The 19212-nt window shown below is 43.6% G+C and overlaps 1 protein-coding gene across 2 annotated transcripts in view; it reads right to left on the reverse strand.

Annotated features, from left to right (window-relative positions):
* Window positions 1-19212, reverse strand: part of B4GALNT3 (beta-1,4-N-acetyl-galactosaminyltransferase 3) — a 378744-nt gene that overhangs the window by 152439 nt on the left and 207093 nt on the right. For both annotated transcript variants that reach the window (XM_030214008.1, XM_030214009.1), the window contains exons 4-5: window positions 18147-18168; window positions 1137-1240 (exon numbers count right to left, since the gene is read on the reverse strand). In XM_030214008.1, the coding sequence (XP_030069868.1) occupies window positions 1137-1240; window positions 18147-18168 (126 nt within the window). The remainder of the gene's footprint in view (window positions 1-1136; window positions 1241-18146; window positions 18169-19212) is intronic.

Raw genomic sequence — 19212 nt, forward strand, 5'->3', positions numbered from 1 at the left:
CTATGCACACTGTCACAAATACATCTCACCTGGCAGGCAACCATAAGCATGCCCACTGCTTACTTGAGATGGGTTTTGGCATCTTCCTTCTTTGCAATCATCCTTTCTAGGTTGATGAGTTTGCCAGATTCCCATATCACTCTGCAATAATTCAAACAGCCATCCAAACGAGTGTGGCTGTTGTCCAAAAACCCAGCCTCCTGAGTTCCTGTGGCCTTTCCATATAGTACCTTCCTACCACAGACTCACCACACCAACCTAGTCAACATAAGGATTGTGTAGGATGCCGGTCAATCCCAGCCTACATAAGCACTCGTGTTTCTGTGTCTGCTAGAATTTCTGTATGTTAGTGTATTTGTGGCATACCAGACAGATGCAATAGCTAGTTACTTTTGTCATCAGAGCGTGCCATGTCTGGAATGGGAGTTATTGTATATATGTAATGAAAAACGTTTCAAGGACTGCTTGCTCCATTTTCTATCATACGTCCTCTGTATGATATGAAGAATTACATCCAAAGCATAACAAAGATCCCTGAAGATGACAGATTACTTATCACAAGATGCAGTGAACTTGCTGGGAATACTGACAGATATAAAATTGAGTTTAAAAGAGGGCTCCTTATGGGGGGCGTTGTTTTTTTTGTTGTTGTTGGTGGTGGTTTTTTTGCAGTTTTACATCATTTGGATTTAAGTCAAGAGGTATAACCCTGTTCAGGGCTACGTACGTTTCAACAGCCAGGCCCCTATTTACTAACACTTAACATGCAATAATATTGTAGTAAACAGGGACCTTAATGTGTTTCACAACAAACTCTACAATTTTATTTCAGCATTTTTCTCTGCAAGAGCTTCTTGGGCTATAAATAATCAGCTTTGATTCTTGGAAATTGCAGGGTATAAATCTTTTAAATAAATAAATTTTTATTCTGTCTCATGCTTCAACAGCATTACCTCTAGATATTAAAATACCTACATAATTATAACAATCAATTTTTTCTAAGATATTAAAGAACCATAAAAAAATATTCTGCCATATAAATGGGGATTTTGAGATTCTCTGGCCCTATAGAAAAATGAGGAAATAACACAGTTTAGTGGTCAGAAAGTGCTGGGAGTAACGTCTGTTGACTTTACCTGATGGTTCGTTTTCTGTGGGTAGTAAAACTCCAGGTTGGGATCCACAGCTGGGATGTTCCTGTTAGCCAAAGCTTTAGCCAGTTCACTCCAGCTCCTATATCCTTGGGTAGTAGAGATGGAGAAAGAGGCAAAATCAGATGTCAAGAGCTTCACCTTAAAATAACACAGAACTGCTGTGGCCTAACATCATGACAGAAAATATAAGACCAGATTTTGGTAATGGCATACTTCCATTATGTGCCTAAAAAAATTATGAAGAGTGTTATGCTTGGCAGCTGACGTGAAATAAATTGATGGTCTCAAGCTGGTTCTTGGTGGAAGGATAAACATTCACTTTAAATCCACAGGGGAGTTTTAATCAGCAAAGACAGTGCATTGAAGCTCTTACTGCTCTGCACTGGTACAGTTAATCTAAGGTTGAGGTCACTGACAAATTAGCAATGGAATGTCAACACTACTACATCCCCTTTTCTATATATACTATTGATAAAAACAGGACTTTGATTTCCAGGTCCCGATGATCAAACATAAATGCGGGCAATAGAGGCCACTAGCTCCGGACTACGTTCTCACCTATGATCAGAGGGGTCTGGTGTGGCAAACAGCACAAGTGCCAGGAATAGATTTAAATGAGCTCTGCGGTATTCCGACCCTATGATCAGAGAACAGCAATCTGATTGTAGGGGTGGAATAGCGTCTTATACCTATGCCAGCTCAAGCTGGCGTTAGGGTTAAGGCTCCCTGTTTTTTACTGCCCCCCACTCCCTCATCAGAGTTAGGCAGCCTGGGCTGTCACTGTCAGCCGAGGCTGCCACCGTGTCCTAGGGGTCCACTGGATCCCCAGATCCCCAATTGCTGAGGCCCTGGTGGCCTAGTGTCCCCCCCCAAAGCCCCCCGGGCAGCAACACTTGTGACAAAGGGGCTGGAGGTCCAGTAAACTTCCAGTCCCCCCGACCCCCCCCCCCAAGGGCATGGGGGATTGGATATTCAGTGGATCTCCAGCTCCCCTAACCCCTCCACACCCAAAATGAAATCCCTGGTGGCCCTGTGGGCTGCAAACCCAACCCCCCAACCCATCCTGGTGGTCTACCGCCCCCTTCCCATACCTCTGCCGTCTTCAAAATGGAGTTTCCTATATGGTAGGGAAGCCCCACCTAGCACATCCCAGGATGAATTGGGCAGGGCAGGATGCAGCCATTTTGAAGGCAGCACTGGAAGAGGAGGGAGTGCTACTCCTTCCTCCATCACGGAGGTACTGGGGGAGGGGGTCTATAGAGGGGTTGGGTTTGCAACCCAGTGGGCCACTAGGAATTTCTTTTAGGGTGTCAAGGGGTTCAGGGGGACTGGAAGTCCGCCGGACCTCCAGCCTATGTGTCGCTGTCTGAGGGTGTTTGAGGGGCCAATGGGCCACCAGGGCCTCAGTGATTGGGGGGTCTGGGGGTCCCATAGATCTCCATCTCCTGTCCGGACATGTCATACAAGTGCAGGAGGATTGTGCCTGAGCCCTCCCACACTTTACCCCTATGATCTGATCTCATAGTGTGCCTAAATTTGCATGCTATTAGCTCTGATCATAGGGGCATTATTGCTCCGTGCTTTTCCGGTGCTAATTTTACAGCACTGTTTGGAACAGCGTGGGTATTCTGATCATCGGCATCTCAATACCTCCTATCTGGCACAATTCATGACACTGAATTCACTAAAACAAAACAAAATAAAAACCATTTAAAAAGTGTACAGTATGCAGCTTCTGACACCTCTGAAAAAAAGAAAAAGAAAAAAAATTAGTGCATAAGTTTGAGAACTCCAGTCCTACAGTCATACCTGAAGTGGAGGCCTGCGAGTTCTCAAAAACTCCAGTCATATAGTCACTTGAATAAGGCAAGTAAATAATTTTCTTTTTTTGGTGTGAATGCCACTGTGGACTGATATGATATATAGGACATAAGTTTAAAGTTGTCATTTACAAGTTCTATTTCTGACACCTATAAGAAATGATTCAGAACTACTGCCACTGAAATCTAATCAAATGCCACATTTTGAGCGGCAAATCAGAACAGTTAATGTTAAGATCTATTGTCCTAACTTTAGAGAAAATGATGCTTTAGTCATAAAGCTACCAGAAAGTAACCAGTAGAAAATATATTTAAGTTATTAATTTCAACCCCCATGCTTTTCTTATAGCACAATTACTATCTATCTCACAATCTCTCACCAGTTCCAAGGTGTGAGATCTGTTCAAAAACCTACCTCCACACCAAGGATCTGATTTAGCATGGCTTTATTTCCCATTCTGTGTCTATGGGGAAAAGGCTTAGTACATAGGCCCCCAAATTTGGTAAATCCATGTCCCATTATCTCCAAGTTACATATAAGCAGGGATGGGGAGACACCAAGTGCATTACACACATACATTCAGTACAATTTAATATGCATTTGTACGTACAAACCTAGACTAAATATTTATTTTCAAAAATGTATTCCTTTATACAATTTTATATACAGTGCAATTCGCTTAAGTGCAAAGATCTGGGACCAAAGAAATGCATGCAATTAACCGGAGTGTGCACTTAACCGTTGTGACCCAAAGAAGCTTCACATCTGATAAATGTATGTACTGTACTGTTTATTATTATACATACAGTATACAGTCTCCTTTAACTGACATTAAGCTTACTTGAAGTAATCAGTTATAGTCCTCTGTACACTAATGGGTCCGTGAGTTCCATAGACTATGTCTGCCAGACGGTAAAAACTGTCATAGCACTGACATCCAGTGGCCTCCAGATAGGCCCGCACGGTGTTAAGACTCTCCAGCACTCTTGCAAAAGTGACAGGTGGAGGTTGTTGAATTTCATCAGCATGGCCTCGCTGCTCATTTCATCCTCTGTTTCATCATCAGCCATTGTTGCCTGCGTGTAGGCGCATATCTCCACATCAGTGCTGTCGTCAGCTGTTTGTAGATCGTAATCAACAGCTATGTAGCGATGAAACTCCTCTTCAGTAACACCGGCTGGGATGTCAATAACCTGTTCATCTGACACGTTTGCAACAGCTGCATCTGTTTCGTCCCTCTCCACATCCTTAACAAAGCTTGCCCACTTGTAGCAGTTCACAATGGTTGCCTGTGTAACATGATTCCAGGCTTCTTTCTGCATATGTAGGGAATCCAACAGTGATAGATTACGAGCCAGTTCAACAGCACGTTTATCCTTGCCAGTCTGGTCATCCATAACGCTCATCAGACGACGCAGCATAAAAGCCCAATAATGTTGTTTGAAATTGGCTATTATGCCCTGATCCAGAGGTTGGATCAGAGAGGTAGTGTTTGGTGGCAGGAAGACCACCTTGACGTTAGACAGCCTGACATCATCCCTGTGTGCAGCACAATTATCACAATGCAACAAAATCTGACGCCTTTGTGCCTGCATTCTAGTGTCTAACTTCTTTAGCCACTGCATCCAAATTTCCCCAGTCATCCATGAATTTGCGTTAGCCTCGTATGACACAGAAAGTCGCTTAACACGACGAGGGGTTCTAACTTCGCACTCCCATCCATATTGCATCAAAGGAGGATCGTCAGTCGGTCCTTCGACGTTTTACCTCCAGTAGTTTCGGCATGTTTGAATGCAAGTGTTCCATCAGGAATCGCTCACCAGTAGAGACCGTTTTCATCAGCATTGAAAATGTCATGAGGCGCAAACTCGTTCAAGATGGTAGGAAGAACTGAAACAACACAATTTTCAGCTACAAAGTCATCAGCGTCTTGTTTTTCACCATGCTGTTTCTTGAATTTTATGTTGTTCCTCTCCTTCCATCTTTCCAACCATCCAACAGTGGCTTTGAATTCAGTAAGTCCAAGACTCTCAGCTAGCTGGTTAGCTTTCTCCATAAGCAGTGGACCACTAACAGGAAACTGTCTGCACCTGACTCGAGAAAACCACCGAAGAAGAGCATCTTCTACCTCCTCAGCTTTTCCCACCCATTTTCGTTTCCGTTGTGGATTTGTATTGTTTTGCCAGTCTTCCAGAAGCTGCTTCAAGACACGTGGAATTTGACTGGGATTGACACCATATTCTTTAGCAATAGATGCTTGACTTTGTTTTCTAATTTTTTAAGAACTTCTATCCGTTCAGCCAGTGTTAAAGTCTTACAGTTCCGCTGCGACGACGACGATCCCAGTGTACACTCTAACATTCTTTCGCTTATTCTGCCTTTGGCAGCTAAAGGGGCGGTAAATTTGAAATCTCGTTGGTTGTCACGTGCCAATCGGTTTCCATATTCCACATGCGCGCTTATGCGGAGTCTTCCCTGCAGAGGAGCGGTCTTAAACCATGCATGTCAGCGAATCTTGCACTTATCAGTGGTGCGCTAAACCAAAGTTTGTCCCCATAGAAATTGATGGCACCAAAAACGGGACCGAAGTACGGCATGCAGTTAAACAGAGCATGCGCTTACCCGACATGCACTTAAATGGAGTGCACTGTACTGCCTTCCTGGTATAAGGTCATTCATAAAGATTTAGAAAGCAAATTCATGTAACTAGAACCTAGGCCTGAAAAACGTTATGCCATAAAACTTTGCATGGAAACTGTTGAAACAATATACAAAAATTCTAAATATTTCATAATACCACTATGCTTCTCTACCATATTAGAGCCTTAGACCTCCCTACAATTTGAATCTTCATTAAACTAAGGCCACAGAGAGGTCACATGTTGTGGTGAGCAAAGGAAAAACTAGTTCCTTACCCTCTAGAGCAACCACTGCTTTTCCCTCTAACTGAATCATTTAATTAAGAGCCTCCTGAGAGTTGTGGCAACAGGAAGGTCTATAGCTGTGACCCATAGTGGGGAGTGGTTTTACTTTCCTGTGAATGGCAGCAAAACAACTGAAGAAGGACAAGGATAGATCACAGCCCACTGAGAGTAAGATGGTGTTTGGAAGTAACCCTGATGAGTCAGACGGACTGGAGGAGCAGTACTTATAATTAAATGCAGTGGAGGAAGAGATGCAATGGTGCAGCTTTTGATGCCAAGTTCAAGAAGGTATACAACAAGCTAGAGAGAATGTTTGCAGTGATGGAGAAGTTTCAGACCTGAGTAGTGGCAGTGGCTGAAGATCATTGCTTCTTGCCTCACAATATTTATTTATTGGGATTTAACATAGTAACATAGTAGATGACGGCAGAAAAAGACCTGCACGGTCCATCTAGTCTGCCCAACAAGATAAACTCATATGTGCTACTTCTTGTGTATACCTTACCTTGATTTGTATCTGCCATTTTCAGGACACAGACCGTAGAAGTCTTGCCCAGAACTAGCCCTACCACCCAAACACCAGCCCCGCCTCCCAATCTCGGCTAAGCTTCCGAGGATCCATTCCTTCTACACAGGATTCCTTTATGTTTATCCCACGCATGCTTGAATTCCGCTACCATTTTCTAACTGCCTTTACGAAGAGATTCAACCAAGGTGATGTAATTTTGCTAACAGCATAACAATATTAAAATAACCAAGAATAAACATAAATACAATAAATGAGGTAAACTTGAAAAGAGTAAACTGAAACCTAATAACAGAACTACCATGAAACAGTATCAAATACCAGAGATATAATACAATGTTAGCATAATATTAGATACACCTAATGAGCATGCATTAGAACATTCAACAAACATAGATATGATGCTAGAGATTTTTTACAATATGGCTCACCATATAGCTGAGGGACCAAAAGCAGATATATGATGGGAACAAGATTCATGGTACAGGGTCAGTTGGGATAATTTGATGGTTAGTTAAACTCAAGGCAAGTTTGTTGTATAGTTAAGCAGGAGAGAAGGAACTGATCTAAGTTACAGTGTGTGTAGCAAGCTAGTCCAGGTGCAGAATGAGTGTATAGTCAGTCACCCTATGTATTAAAGGCTTGGGAGAAGCCAGGCTTTCGCCTGCTTCCTGAAGTAGAGGTAATCTTGAGTTATATGCAGCCCCTCTGTTAGTAAAATCTAGAGTATGGGGGCTGTTCCTGAGAAGGCTTACTGGCAGGTATCACATCATACAATTTCTTTTGACGAAGGTACAGATAGTGATGATCCTTGAGAGGACCTTAGAGGTCTTAAAGGTGTGTAAAGGGCTAACTTATTCTTTAAGTACTCTGGCCCATTTTGTCCTAGGACCTTGAAAATCAAACATAGTTTTCCACAAGGCTGAAGGAATGGACGTAATGAGATTAAAAAGACTTTGCGGCACTACAAGCAAAAGATCAATACCTAGAGAATGGCTCACACAGAAATAACTTGTACATGATGTAATTGTCAGAGCATATTAAGGCTTCCTAAAAAAAAATTGGCTACCTAACATACTCTATTGGAGTACCTCATTGGGTCTGCTGGTCATCGAGTAGGGCCAATAAGAAGTGGAATGAAATGCCCTAGAATAGTGATTATCTGCTTTCTGTTTGTTTAATGCTTGATATAGGTCAAAGCAGTGTACAATCTAACATAGGTAAAAGAAAGGAGCTACAATTGATCATAGGAAAGAAAACAAACATCCCAAGAAAGCACGCATACCAAACCTAAAAATAACAAATAAAATTAAATTAAAATAGCAGGTGAACTGAGCATTGGGTCAGCGACAAACCACCGCTACCAGAGGAATCAATTCAGAGAGACATTAAAGGCAAGTTTAATGTGTAAGAGGAGGTGATCCTGAGATTGGTCAAACAAGCAGCACTGATAATGCATGAAAACCAGAGAGTTCTTTTTTTTTTTTTTTGTATTTTATTTATCAATCAGCAAAATACATGAGAATATCCAAATCTCAGCACAACCTGAGGCCCATACAGCAACAAATGAGAAAACAACCCATATAGATAATCTCTTAATCATAACTAGTACAACAATGTTGCTATAGTCTGCAAAACTAACTACATCCACCGATGGACTCTTATCCGATGGAGTAAATAATCATACATCCTGCTGACGTTTTCCCCATTACCCTATAATCAACATCGAAAACCACAGTGTTCTTCCAGGATCACTCTTACAATGTGGCCGTGAAAAGGCAGCAATTTACTGAGCTGTGCTTAACTCTTTAGGAAGCAAGTGCACTGTGCACTGCAGTTGCTCATCCTGCTTTGGATACAAAACAGCAACTCTGTGTACAAATTTGATGCCCCAGGGGAAAAGGGCAAGTTTGCAGCGAGTTCAGACTTAAGCAGTGTGAAAACAGCATCTCCTGATGGACGGCAGTGAAATCAAGTGATAAACAGCAGGCAAACCGAGAGAAAGCTTGTTTGTCTTACCTTTCCATTTTGGAGCCAAGAGATGGAATGATTGCACCAGAGGAATGTTGATATGAACCTTGCCCTGCAGAAGCTTGGATAATGGTGCTAGATGGCCAGACACTAGGAATGGCCATTGGATTTGAGTACTGACACTGTCCATGGTGGCCAAAAGAGACAACCAAATGAAGGTGGCCCTGCAAGCCTATGGTTGTGATGCTGCACCAGGATTCTGAATGTGGGACCTTATGACAAGACCAAGGAAGAGTGAAGATAGAATGGGGGTGGATGTAAGGTGCTCTGAGGGGTTGCAGGTACGATTGACTGGGAAGAAATGGCAGGAGGTGGGAGTGTTGAGGCAGGGGAGAAAACAGGAGGAGATGGGGGGAGCTGAGGCAGAGGGTGGAAGGGAAAGAAAATAGGAATTGTAGCGTGGAGGGTCGCAATCATTGTGTGAATGGATTTAAAAGGTGTGCATGGCATTGGGGGAGAGAGCCATGGGCTGCCCTAGAGTGTTAGGATGGTATTGAGTCCAGAGATAGAGGTTGGATGACTGGGTATTCAAAAGTGTAATGCATATCTTGGAACACATGTGGTTTAAGATTACCTGTTAAGTTTTATAAGGTACTGTATGTGTTATTGAAGTTCACAGTGTAATTATCACTATACTGCAAGAGACTCACCTTGATGATATGGGGTATAGGAAGTTAAAAGAAATAGTGGGTAGTACAAATATACGCGGCTTCCTCGAGGTTGAGGAAAATGGAGGTGGCTTTACTTTTCCACAAAGATGTGATGTTTGAATTGGAGCAGGAAATCAAAGAACCTAAGGGATGTTATCTTGTCATACTACAAAACTTGTTTGAGAAGTATAGGCCTGATATTCAAAAAATCCTGAGTTCCTAAATTTATGCCCCTAAGTTAGGATCCTAAATTTGTGCCCTATTTTCAACCAAACTTAGGAGTCTAAGATTTCAGCTAAAAATTCATCTTAATCTAGGAGCTTATATTAAATTTATAAGGTATTCTTATAAATTGAGGCCTGCCATTGATTTGTCTAGATTTATAAGCATAGTAGAGAATCAAATAATTAAATACCCATAGTCGATGAAGAGGCATGAGAGGCTGTGCAGGAGGGCTGCTAGCATTGGGAATATATTTCCAAGATAGCTGCTCATCCCAGAAGTGCTTGTGCATGTCCGTGCATGTGTGAGCGCCCCGGGAGAGATCAGGCCAGTTGTGACATCGAGAGCACCCCGGGAGAGATCAGACCAGTTGTGGGCAGTGCCAGGGACAAAACCAGAGTGCAAGAGATTGCAGAAAGAAGAAATCAGGCTATAATATCTGGAAAAACTAAGAGAAGCTGATAGAGTAGTCAAGAAATACATAAAGATGATTTACTCACAGTCAATGTTCAGACGTGGTGCCCCAGGGCACTGAGGTTCCTTGATTCTGAGAGCTGTATCACCGGTCGGAGGTAGGGATCTCGGTGAGACGGCTACAATGCAGGGTTAAGGACGGTCGATGCAGGCAGGTGTGGGGGCACCGGCTTCTCCCAGAGTGGGCGTGGGCCTCCCACTCCGCAGCCGCCGTGGTCGGCGTGGGATGGTAATGGTCAGCCACGGGGTCGGGCCAGCTACGGGGTCTCCGTTGGGGTCCTAATTCGCGTCATCCTTCCGACGCATGGTATTACTCTTCTTCGCTGTTCTGCAAAGTCGTGGTGGGTGGTCAGCTGCTCGGCGCTCCCTCGCCTCCCAACGTGCACAGGAGCCCCACCTCCAGCCTGTGATGTCGAGGCAAAGGAAGGCGCCGTTGCCCGAGCCGCACCGCCATTGTCCAAGCTGCACAGTGATCCCGATTGGGAGGAAGCCGTCTCTGGCGCTGGCCCGCCTGGGGAGGGCCGTCGGAAGAAATCTGCGGCCACTCGTCCCACGATCTGCAGATGAGGCCTTCTGTCCAGGGAGCGGGTGGGGATCGAGTCCACCTAGGGCAGCGCCGCAGCCACAAGGCAGGGCTGGAGCCGCGATCGAGCCCCAGCACCGGACCGCTCACACCGGTAGCCCGCGATATGCCCTGGAGGTGTCCCGTGCTCAGTAGCACCCTTTGTGTACGGGCCAGGCAACCGGGCGGTCCCGTTCATGACTGGATCCCAACCGGAGTCACTGGAGCAGCAGCTCCGTGACCCTCTTGTCGGCGGCCATGAAGCTCTTGGAGAAGTGAGCTCGGAGTTCTGTTGTGGGGTCCAGGTGGCTCAGACTAGACTGAGAACTATTACTAGGATGTTTGCATGGGAAGGGGGCGTTTGTGAAGGAATGGCTGGATCTGTGTTTGCGAGAGTGATAAACAAAGGAAGGATTGTTCTGTGTAAGCAGGGTTTGAAAGTGATGAACATTATAATTATTTGAGTCTGAGCAAAAACACAGTTGATAGTTAGAATGTTGTAGTGAGTGCATAAATGAAGTGGAGAGCATGCATGCATAAAAGCTTGAGCAGAGAGGAGCTGGTATCACCTAACAAGCTGGGAGTGGCTAAAAGCTCAGGTAGGAACAGCTCATGCTGCAGAATCCAGGGAAAATTTCTAGCTATGTCAGGAGAACCATTAGGTGGCTGGGGATGAAATTTGAAGAGAGAAAGACATATTGCTCTGAAGGTTTCTCAAAGAGAGTTCCTTTGGGGTAAAATTTATTCTATTCTATTCCACGTAATTATATCCAACTTCCAACAGTAACAAATCTAAATGGGTTACAATAAGATTACAGTTGTTTAATGATATTTGATGAAGCAAAGAATGCTTATGACTGTGAATGTTGATGTGCTTGATTTAATTTGAGTAAAGTAGAGGTGAGTACTATAGGCACCCCGTTAAGAGGTTTGGAGTGGTTCAGCTGCCCCAAACACCAAAGGCAGTATATCAATTCTCACCCCCCCCCCCTTGTTTCTTTCCCCTTTCTCCTGTCACCATTGCTGCAGTCCCGCTATCTTTCCAGGTTGGCAGTATCAGCATTAAAACGAATGCCTCTCTGTCTCTCTTTCTCTAACCCCCTCCCCCTTTTCCAGCTTCTCTCCTTTCCCTCTCTTCTCCCTTCCCTTCCATTTTCCAGGGTCAGCAGTTTCAATGCAGTATCAATGCTGCAAGCAAAGATGCATGGGATCATATTCCTGTGTGCACAGCCACTAACTCTGCTGCTACCACCCCTCTGATGTAAACTTCCAGCATCAAAGGAGCAGGAGCAGCTGAGCTAGTGGTGGCGCATACAGGAAAATGGTCCCATGTGTCTTTACTTTGCTTGTAGCACTGATACCACCAGACCTGGAAAAACAGCAATAGGGAAGAATGGCCTAATGGGTAGTGCAGCAGGCTTTGATCCTGGCAAACTGGGTTCAATTCCCACTGCAGCTCCTTGTGACTTTGGGCAAGTCACTTAACCCTCCATTGCCCCAGGTACAAAAACTTAGATTCTGAACCCTCTAGGGACAAAGAAAATACCTGCATATAATGTGTACAGCGCTGCGTACATCTAGTAGTGCTATAGAAATGATTAGTAGTAGTAGAAGTAGTAGCAATAGGATGAGCGGGGGGGGGGGGGCAGGAGAAGAGAGAGAGAGAGAAACAGGTTAATGCTGGATGGAGAAGAGATACAAACATACACATACACAAAGAGAGATACAGGGTAATACTAGATGGAGAGAGAGAGAGAGAGAGAGAGAGTTATGCTGGAAGGGAGAGAAAAGACACTGAGGAATAAGAGGAAGGGAATGGGAGTACCTGGGTAGAGGGAAAGACAGAGAAAGCTGTAGGTAGATGTAGTAAATAAAGAGAGTTTGGATAGTAAAAGTTAATGAAATCTGAATGGACAGAGGCAGAAAACTAGAAGAAAGCTGAAAGGAAAAGATCAGTGTCAGAGATGGATGTAGTGGAGGAAGTGAAGAAGACAGAAGGAGAGAAAAGAAAAACAAACAAACAAACAAGAGACCCTGGAAAGAGCTAAGAGAAGACAGGAAAGCAGTAACCAGAAACTGGAACCTGTACAATTACAAATAAATGCCCATTCAATAAAGGTGGAAAAAAAGAATTGTATTTGTAAATTAGGGTGAAGTAGTGCAGTAGCGACATTAGTCTAGTTGTACTGTATTGTAACATTTATAACCCGCGCTTTCCCACTTGTTAGCAGGCTCAATGCGGCTTACAATAAAACAAAAATTTACAAGATAGCAAAAAAATGGATAAAACATTTAAATATCCTATATAATAATTCTCACCTCCAACATTCTAATCTTTCTGCCTCAGACCGTGGCTCCTTTGGAGTTGGTCTGCTAGGCTCCGTAGATTGCTGACATCACTAGAAAGGAGACACCAGATTGGCTCGGCGATAAGGAGCAGGAGCAGGAGGGGTACGTCACCCACAACACTGACCAACCGCAAGACAGGAGCAAGAGGCCCCACCCCTGCCGCAATGCCACACCCCCCAGGTCTCCCTCCCAGATCCCCGAGTTTCAGGGTCTCCCTCCCACTACCAAGATCCTCCCTCCATCCCACCCAGTTCCAGGATTCCCCCTTGCTCACAGTTCCAGAATCGTCGTAGCCTCCCTTCCTCCCGTCCAATGCCAGCCCCCCTCCTTACGAATTTTTGAAGTCTCACTTACCCAGTCGGGGTTATGGCATACGGCAGCAGCAGCAGCATCAGTAAACGGCATACAGGATCGGGCCGTCTCTGTCTCTCAGCTCTGGTCCCCCCCTCAATTCCTGTTTCCGCAAGGGCAGGATCAGAGCTGAGAGACAGAGACGGCTCGATCCTGTACGCCGTTTACCAATGCTGCTACCGTCATACGTCGTAACCCCGACTGGGTGAGACTTCAAAAATTCGTAAGGAGGGGGGCTGGCAGTGGACGGGAGGGAGGAAGGGAGGCTACGACAATCCTGGAACTGTGAGCGAGGGGGAATCCTGGAACTGGGTGGGTGGGAGGGAGGGATGGAGGGAGGATCCTGGTAGTGGGAGGGGGACCCTGACACTCGGAGGGAGGGAGAGAGATACTGGGAGGGAGGGAGATAATGGGAAGGTGTGTGAAATATGCACGAGGCAGTTTGGGGGGGCTGTTGGATCACCTCGGGGGGAGCAGTGATGACTTCGGGGGGTGGAGGGGGGAGCGGCGGCGACCTGGGGGAAAACCTTGCTAGCGCCCATTTCATTGTGTTCAGAAACGGGCCTTTTTTACTAGTAGTATATAAAAAGGTGGACTAAGAAAGGATAAGGGAGGAAGGTGGAAGAGGTAGGGAACGGAAGAGGGTGTAAGTTGGGTAAAGTATTGTGAATAAAGAATGTATAATAATGGTTCGGAGAGGGATGAATTCATAAGGAAAAAGCATATTTAAGTTCTGCCAAGTAGTCAGATCCAGGTATCGCAGATGGATTTCTAATTTAAGTCAAGTCATATGTGTAGGCTTGCTTGAAAAGGTGAGTTTTAAGTAGCTTCCGGAAGGGTAGATGGTTATTGACTATACAAATCGATCTTGGTAGGATGTTCCAGAGCTTGCTGCCTATAACAGAGAAATTGGATGCATAATATGTTTTGTATTTGATTCCTTTACAGTTGGGAAGGTGTAAGTTTTGATAAGTTTGAGAAGAACTAGAGCAATTCCTGGTAGGAAGGTCAATCAGATTGTACATGTAAGTTGGGGAGTCTTCATAGATAATCTTGTGAATCATCGTGTGGACTTTGAAATTTATTTGTTCCATAATAGGAAGCCAATAAAGTTTTAAACGGAGAGGTGTTGCGCTCTCAAACCGCGACTTACCAAAAATAAGTCTGGCTGCCGTGTTTTGGGCAGTTTGGAGTTTTTTCAGGACTTGGGCCTTGCATCCAATAAAAATACTATTACAATAGTCAACATGGGTAAGTACAGTGCATTGGACCAAATTGCAGAAGGTTTTTAGGGGAAGATAGGGTTTCACACGCTTCACTATCCACATCATGTTGAACATTTTCTTTGTTGTAGCTTTTGCATGATTTTCCATGGTTAGGTGTTTGTCTAGCACTACTCCTAGTATCTTTAGGTTGTCTGATATGGGGATGGTGACATCAGAGGTGTTGAGTGTAGTCAGAGTGAGAGTAGAGTACTGGGATGTGAGGATTAGGCATTGTGTCTTCTCCTTATTCAATTTCATCTTGAAAGCATTGGCCCAAGAGGCTAAGATGTTCATTCCCTTAACTATTTTATCGAAGATTTCTGCTATGTTGGATTTGAAGGGGATAAAAATGGTAACATCATCTGCATAAATGAAGGGATTGAGTCCAAATTTAGAAAGGGATTTGGCTAGAGGGATCATCATGAGGTTAAAGAGGATCGGGAAAAGAGGTGAACCCTGGGGCACCCCGCATTCTGATGACCAAGGAGAGGAGATAGATGTGGTTGATTTGACTCGATAGGATCTTGAGGTGATGAAACCTTTTATCCATTTGATGATGTTTCCACCGATTCCAAGTTTGTCAAGTAGCTTTGTAAGGATATCATGATTCACCATGTCAAATGCGCTAGACAAGTCAAATTGCAGGAGGATGTTGTTTCCAAATGATATTTCATTTTTGAATTTGGAAATTAAGGTGGGTAATACTGTTTCTGTGCTGTGGGCAGGTCGAAAGCCCGACTGTGACTCATGAAGGATGGAGAATTTTTGTATGAATTTGTTGAGTTGGGAGGTTACTCTGTTTTCCAGTAGTTTGGTCAATAGAGGGATAGAGGCCACAGGGCGGTAATTGGTGATATCATCTGCAGGTTAAAATATGAAATAAGGTGATACCTCTTCTTTGGACAAAATATATTCTTTAACTTTCAGAGTTCAAATCTTCCTTCCTCAGGTCAGGGCATGGTTGTTTCTAAAATCTATGTATGCTGTTATAGAATACACCCACTCTGCATCTAATTTAGGTGTTGGGATTTACGCCGAGTAAAACATGGCATAAATGACTAAATTTGGTCACGTGGAGAGGTGCTTGGCATATTCTATATACCACATGGAAATTTAAGCCTATTCTATAAAACTTAGGCGTGCTTTAGAGAATACGCCTAGGCGTATTTGTTTTCTGTGCGGAATTTTTAGGTGTCATATATAGAATCTAGCCCATTATGCATATTCTAAACATGTTTGGTAGCTCAACAATAAACTAAAAGCCAGCAGACCTGAAGCCTGATGGTCATTTTGCAATCTATCAAAAAACAGGCAAATCATGTTATGATTGCCAGTAACCACAGGATTTCTGTTACAGTGCTGCTGAACATCACAATTAACATGGCCAACCAGGGGCGTAGCCAGACTTCGGCGGGAGGGGGGCTAGAGCCCAAGGTGAGGGGGCACATTCCCCCCCCCCCCGTGCCACCATTTTTGACCCCCCCCCCCCGCCGATGCCATCTTTGAACCCTCCCCCGGCGTTGCTAACCCTCCCCCGTCGCCGTCGAGTACCTGTGCTGGCGGGGGTCCCCAATCCCCGCCAGCTGAAGTTCTGTGTCTTCACTGAAGACTCTTCAGCCCGTCTCTGGGTCGGCGCGTTGCTGCAGACTGCTGCAGCAGCTGATCTGATTCTGCAAGCGGGAAGCTGATTCTCTTTGCGTGGTATGAATCGTCCTGCACGTTCCTACATGCAGGATGTCAGGATGATTCATACCACGCAAAGAGAATCGACTTCCCGCTTGCAGAATCAGATCAGCTGCTGCAGGCTGCAGCAACGCGCTGGCCCAGAGATGGGCTGAAGACACAGAACTTCGGCTGGCGGAGATTGGGGACCCCTGCCAGCACAGGTACTCGACGGCGATGGCGACGGGGGAGGGTTGGCGACACCAGGGGAGGGGTCCAGGGCCAAATCTGAGGGGGCCCAGGCCCCTTCAGGCCCCACGTAGCTACACCACAGGAAGAGGCTGGACTGGGGGGCTAGAGTTGATTGGGAGCCAAGTGTTAATGGACCTGCATATATTTCCAAAATACTGCAATATTGTTCTATTTAATATGTTGTACTGTTTTGATTTTTTTTGACACATAATTCCCTTGAGTGTATTAAATATGCATATTACCATCAGTAATAGAGATATTACGAAGGGCACCACAGGAACACAATGGGAGGGGTACTTCCCTGTTGTGTTCAAAAGTGACCCACTGTCCATTTACTTCTGATATGGGTTTTACCCCTCTCCACCCCATCCCATCCCTTCACCTAGCCCCACCCAGTCCCGCTCCTCTTTACCCTCCCCAAATGTATGAGTCATTGATCACCTATGCTGAGAATTATATGTGACTAAGAAGGGGGAGAGAGATAACATTAATCTTGCTATGATATAGATGTTTGAAAAAAGGGAAATATTTTTCATTTTAAAGGGTGAGAGTGACAATTTAGAGTGGAAAAAGATTTTCTCACTGAGTCTATCACCTTCAATTAAGAGAGGTGAGACTGATAACAAAGCAGTTAAGACTGCTAGACACAAACTGCTTTGCCATAAATATAGAAAAAAATATAACAGCAGATTATTTTGATCTAAAAAGAAGCACGGCTAATTTTTGACTGATTCTATTAAAGGAGTAAAAGGACAATTCCTTTCTATTAAATATACACTGAAGTGTCAGAAATAAATTTCAGAAGCTGAATTCTGCATGGTTACAAAAAAGTGAACTGCCTTTAAAAACAAATAGGGTCTGAGAATAAATCCTGTGAATCTTGTTCTGTCAGTTAAACAGAGAGAAAGAGACACTACATAGTTTGCCTGAATTGTTCCGATTGAGAATGGAAGCTCCAATGGTAATTCATCTTCCAATTTCAGAACTTACTTGAGAATAAATAGTCAGGGCCAGGGGACTCAGCAATAAAAGTTAGTCAACTAATATAAAATTAGGAAGGAAATCCATGCTGATATTTTTATTTTAAACCTTAAATAAACAGTGATAAATGGTGACCTGTGAGCAAGGAACACAACAGAACTGCATATACAAAGGAGATGTGGAGGCTCAATTTAAAAGCACATAAACTTACAAAGTTACGTAGGTTACTATTTAACTTTGTACATCTACATGCTTTAAAAATGAGCACCACAATGTCTTTTATTAAGGGTCCCATTTACTAAGCTGTGGTAAAAGGGGCCCTGTGCTAGCAGTGGTGGCTGTTTTTGTAGCGCTCCAGGGCCTTTTTAACAGCAGTGATGAAAATAGACAAAAATGAAATGGCTGTACAATAAGTTCACACTTGTCATGCAGCCATTCTGGGGGAGGGGGGAGACACGGAGGGCTCTCGCGCTAAACCGGCGGTAACCCCCCTGTGGAAATATTTTAAAAATATTTCCGCTAGCACCGTACATGGTGTACACTGGGGGCAGAACTACTGCCAGCACCTGCGTTGGGCCAGCAGAAGTTCAGGGTTGCCATGCGGCAACCCTTTAGTAAAAGGGCCCCTAAGTGTTTTTGAGACAGAGTAGTAGGTATCCTGAATCCAGAGCTGCAACTTATAGGAGGAGCATTTTGCAGACAAAAGAAGAGGTGGGGGGAGTTTACATAAGCAACTGTTTTTATAAAAGAGAAACCACACCCTTTTAATATAAGGGCACTTATAATAGATTTTCACCAGTACACTTTTAGAGAAAACATTTTCACCTGAGAAACTTGAGCTGTAAAGAAAATATTTTAAATTGTTATTCAAATAATCAGTTTTATATTATTCATATATTGATATCAAAGAAAATAAGCTTACCTGCTCTTCCGTAGAGAGGTGTCTGTGAAAAGAAAATTTTAACTGTAAATACATATTTTACAGGATTAACTTTGAATTTAAGATCACAAAATGATAATACATTGAGTGGTTTGCTGTTAGCATTACCTGTTAAAGAAGAAATTTGGTTTACCAGATAAAGAAGCTTCTTTCTTAAAGTTCTAATAATACTTTAATATATATTTAAGTATACTCACCTGATATTAGTACTAGCGTTTTGAAAGAACGTCTGTAACATAATTATTCATCTTATATTATCAGAGTACTATTGTTCCATCTATTATTTACTGTTATTACAATTTGACTCAGTTGTCTTTCTTCCTTACCTACAGGAGAACCTTTATTATTATGCTTAATAAAAATTACAACAGAGTTTTTGAATTTATGTGGACCTACTAAATGTTGAATTATAATTAAGTGTGGAAAAGTGCGGGTCAATATTCAACGCAATTTGACCAACTAGAAACAGCTCCTGGCCAGTTAAATTGCCCGTTCGGGACTGCCCGCTAATTTTCAGCAGCACTTAACTGGTTGGTGCTACTGAAAATAACTAGTTAGCACTGAACTGAAAACCAGCTATTTGGGGGGCATTTCAGGGGCAGAGTCAGCACTTAGTTAAGTGCTGATATTCAGAACTTAACTGACCAGGTTAACCACATAAACAGGACCACATAAAAAGTCAGTCTTATCTTTATGCAGTAAACCATAGCCAGTTAAGTGCTGAATATCACACTTAACCCCCTATGTGTATGTCAGTTCCACAAACCTAGAAAATCAATGCTGAAGTCCAGACATGGCCTGGCATTGAAGTTCCAGGTTTAACGCCAGCAGGCTATATATTGGACCCTTGGTAACCATTATACATAACATCCTGTGTTAAAAGTATATTACAGTTTTTCAGCACCTGGTACATTTTTGGCATCATGGACAGGATTCAGATTTTGAAATTCTAAATTTTGAGGTGAATTGTTTCTAGGATGGGCTAGAGAAAGCTTCAACAAGAACTCCAGTAATTTGGAACATGAGGACAGTGCTGGGCAGACTTTTA

This window comes from Microcaecilia unicolor, chromosome 9 (genome assembly GCF_901765095.1).
Source record: "Microcaecilia unicolor chromosome 9, aMicUni1.1, whole genome shotgun sequence".
Taxonomy (NCBI): Eukaryota; Metazoa; Chordata; class Amphibia; order Gymnophiona; family Siphonopidae; genus Microcaecilia; species Microcaecilia unicolor.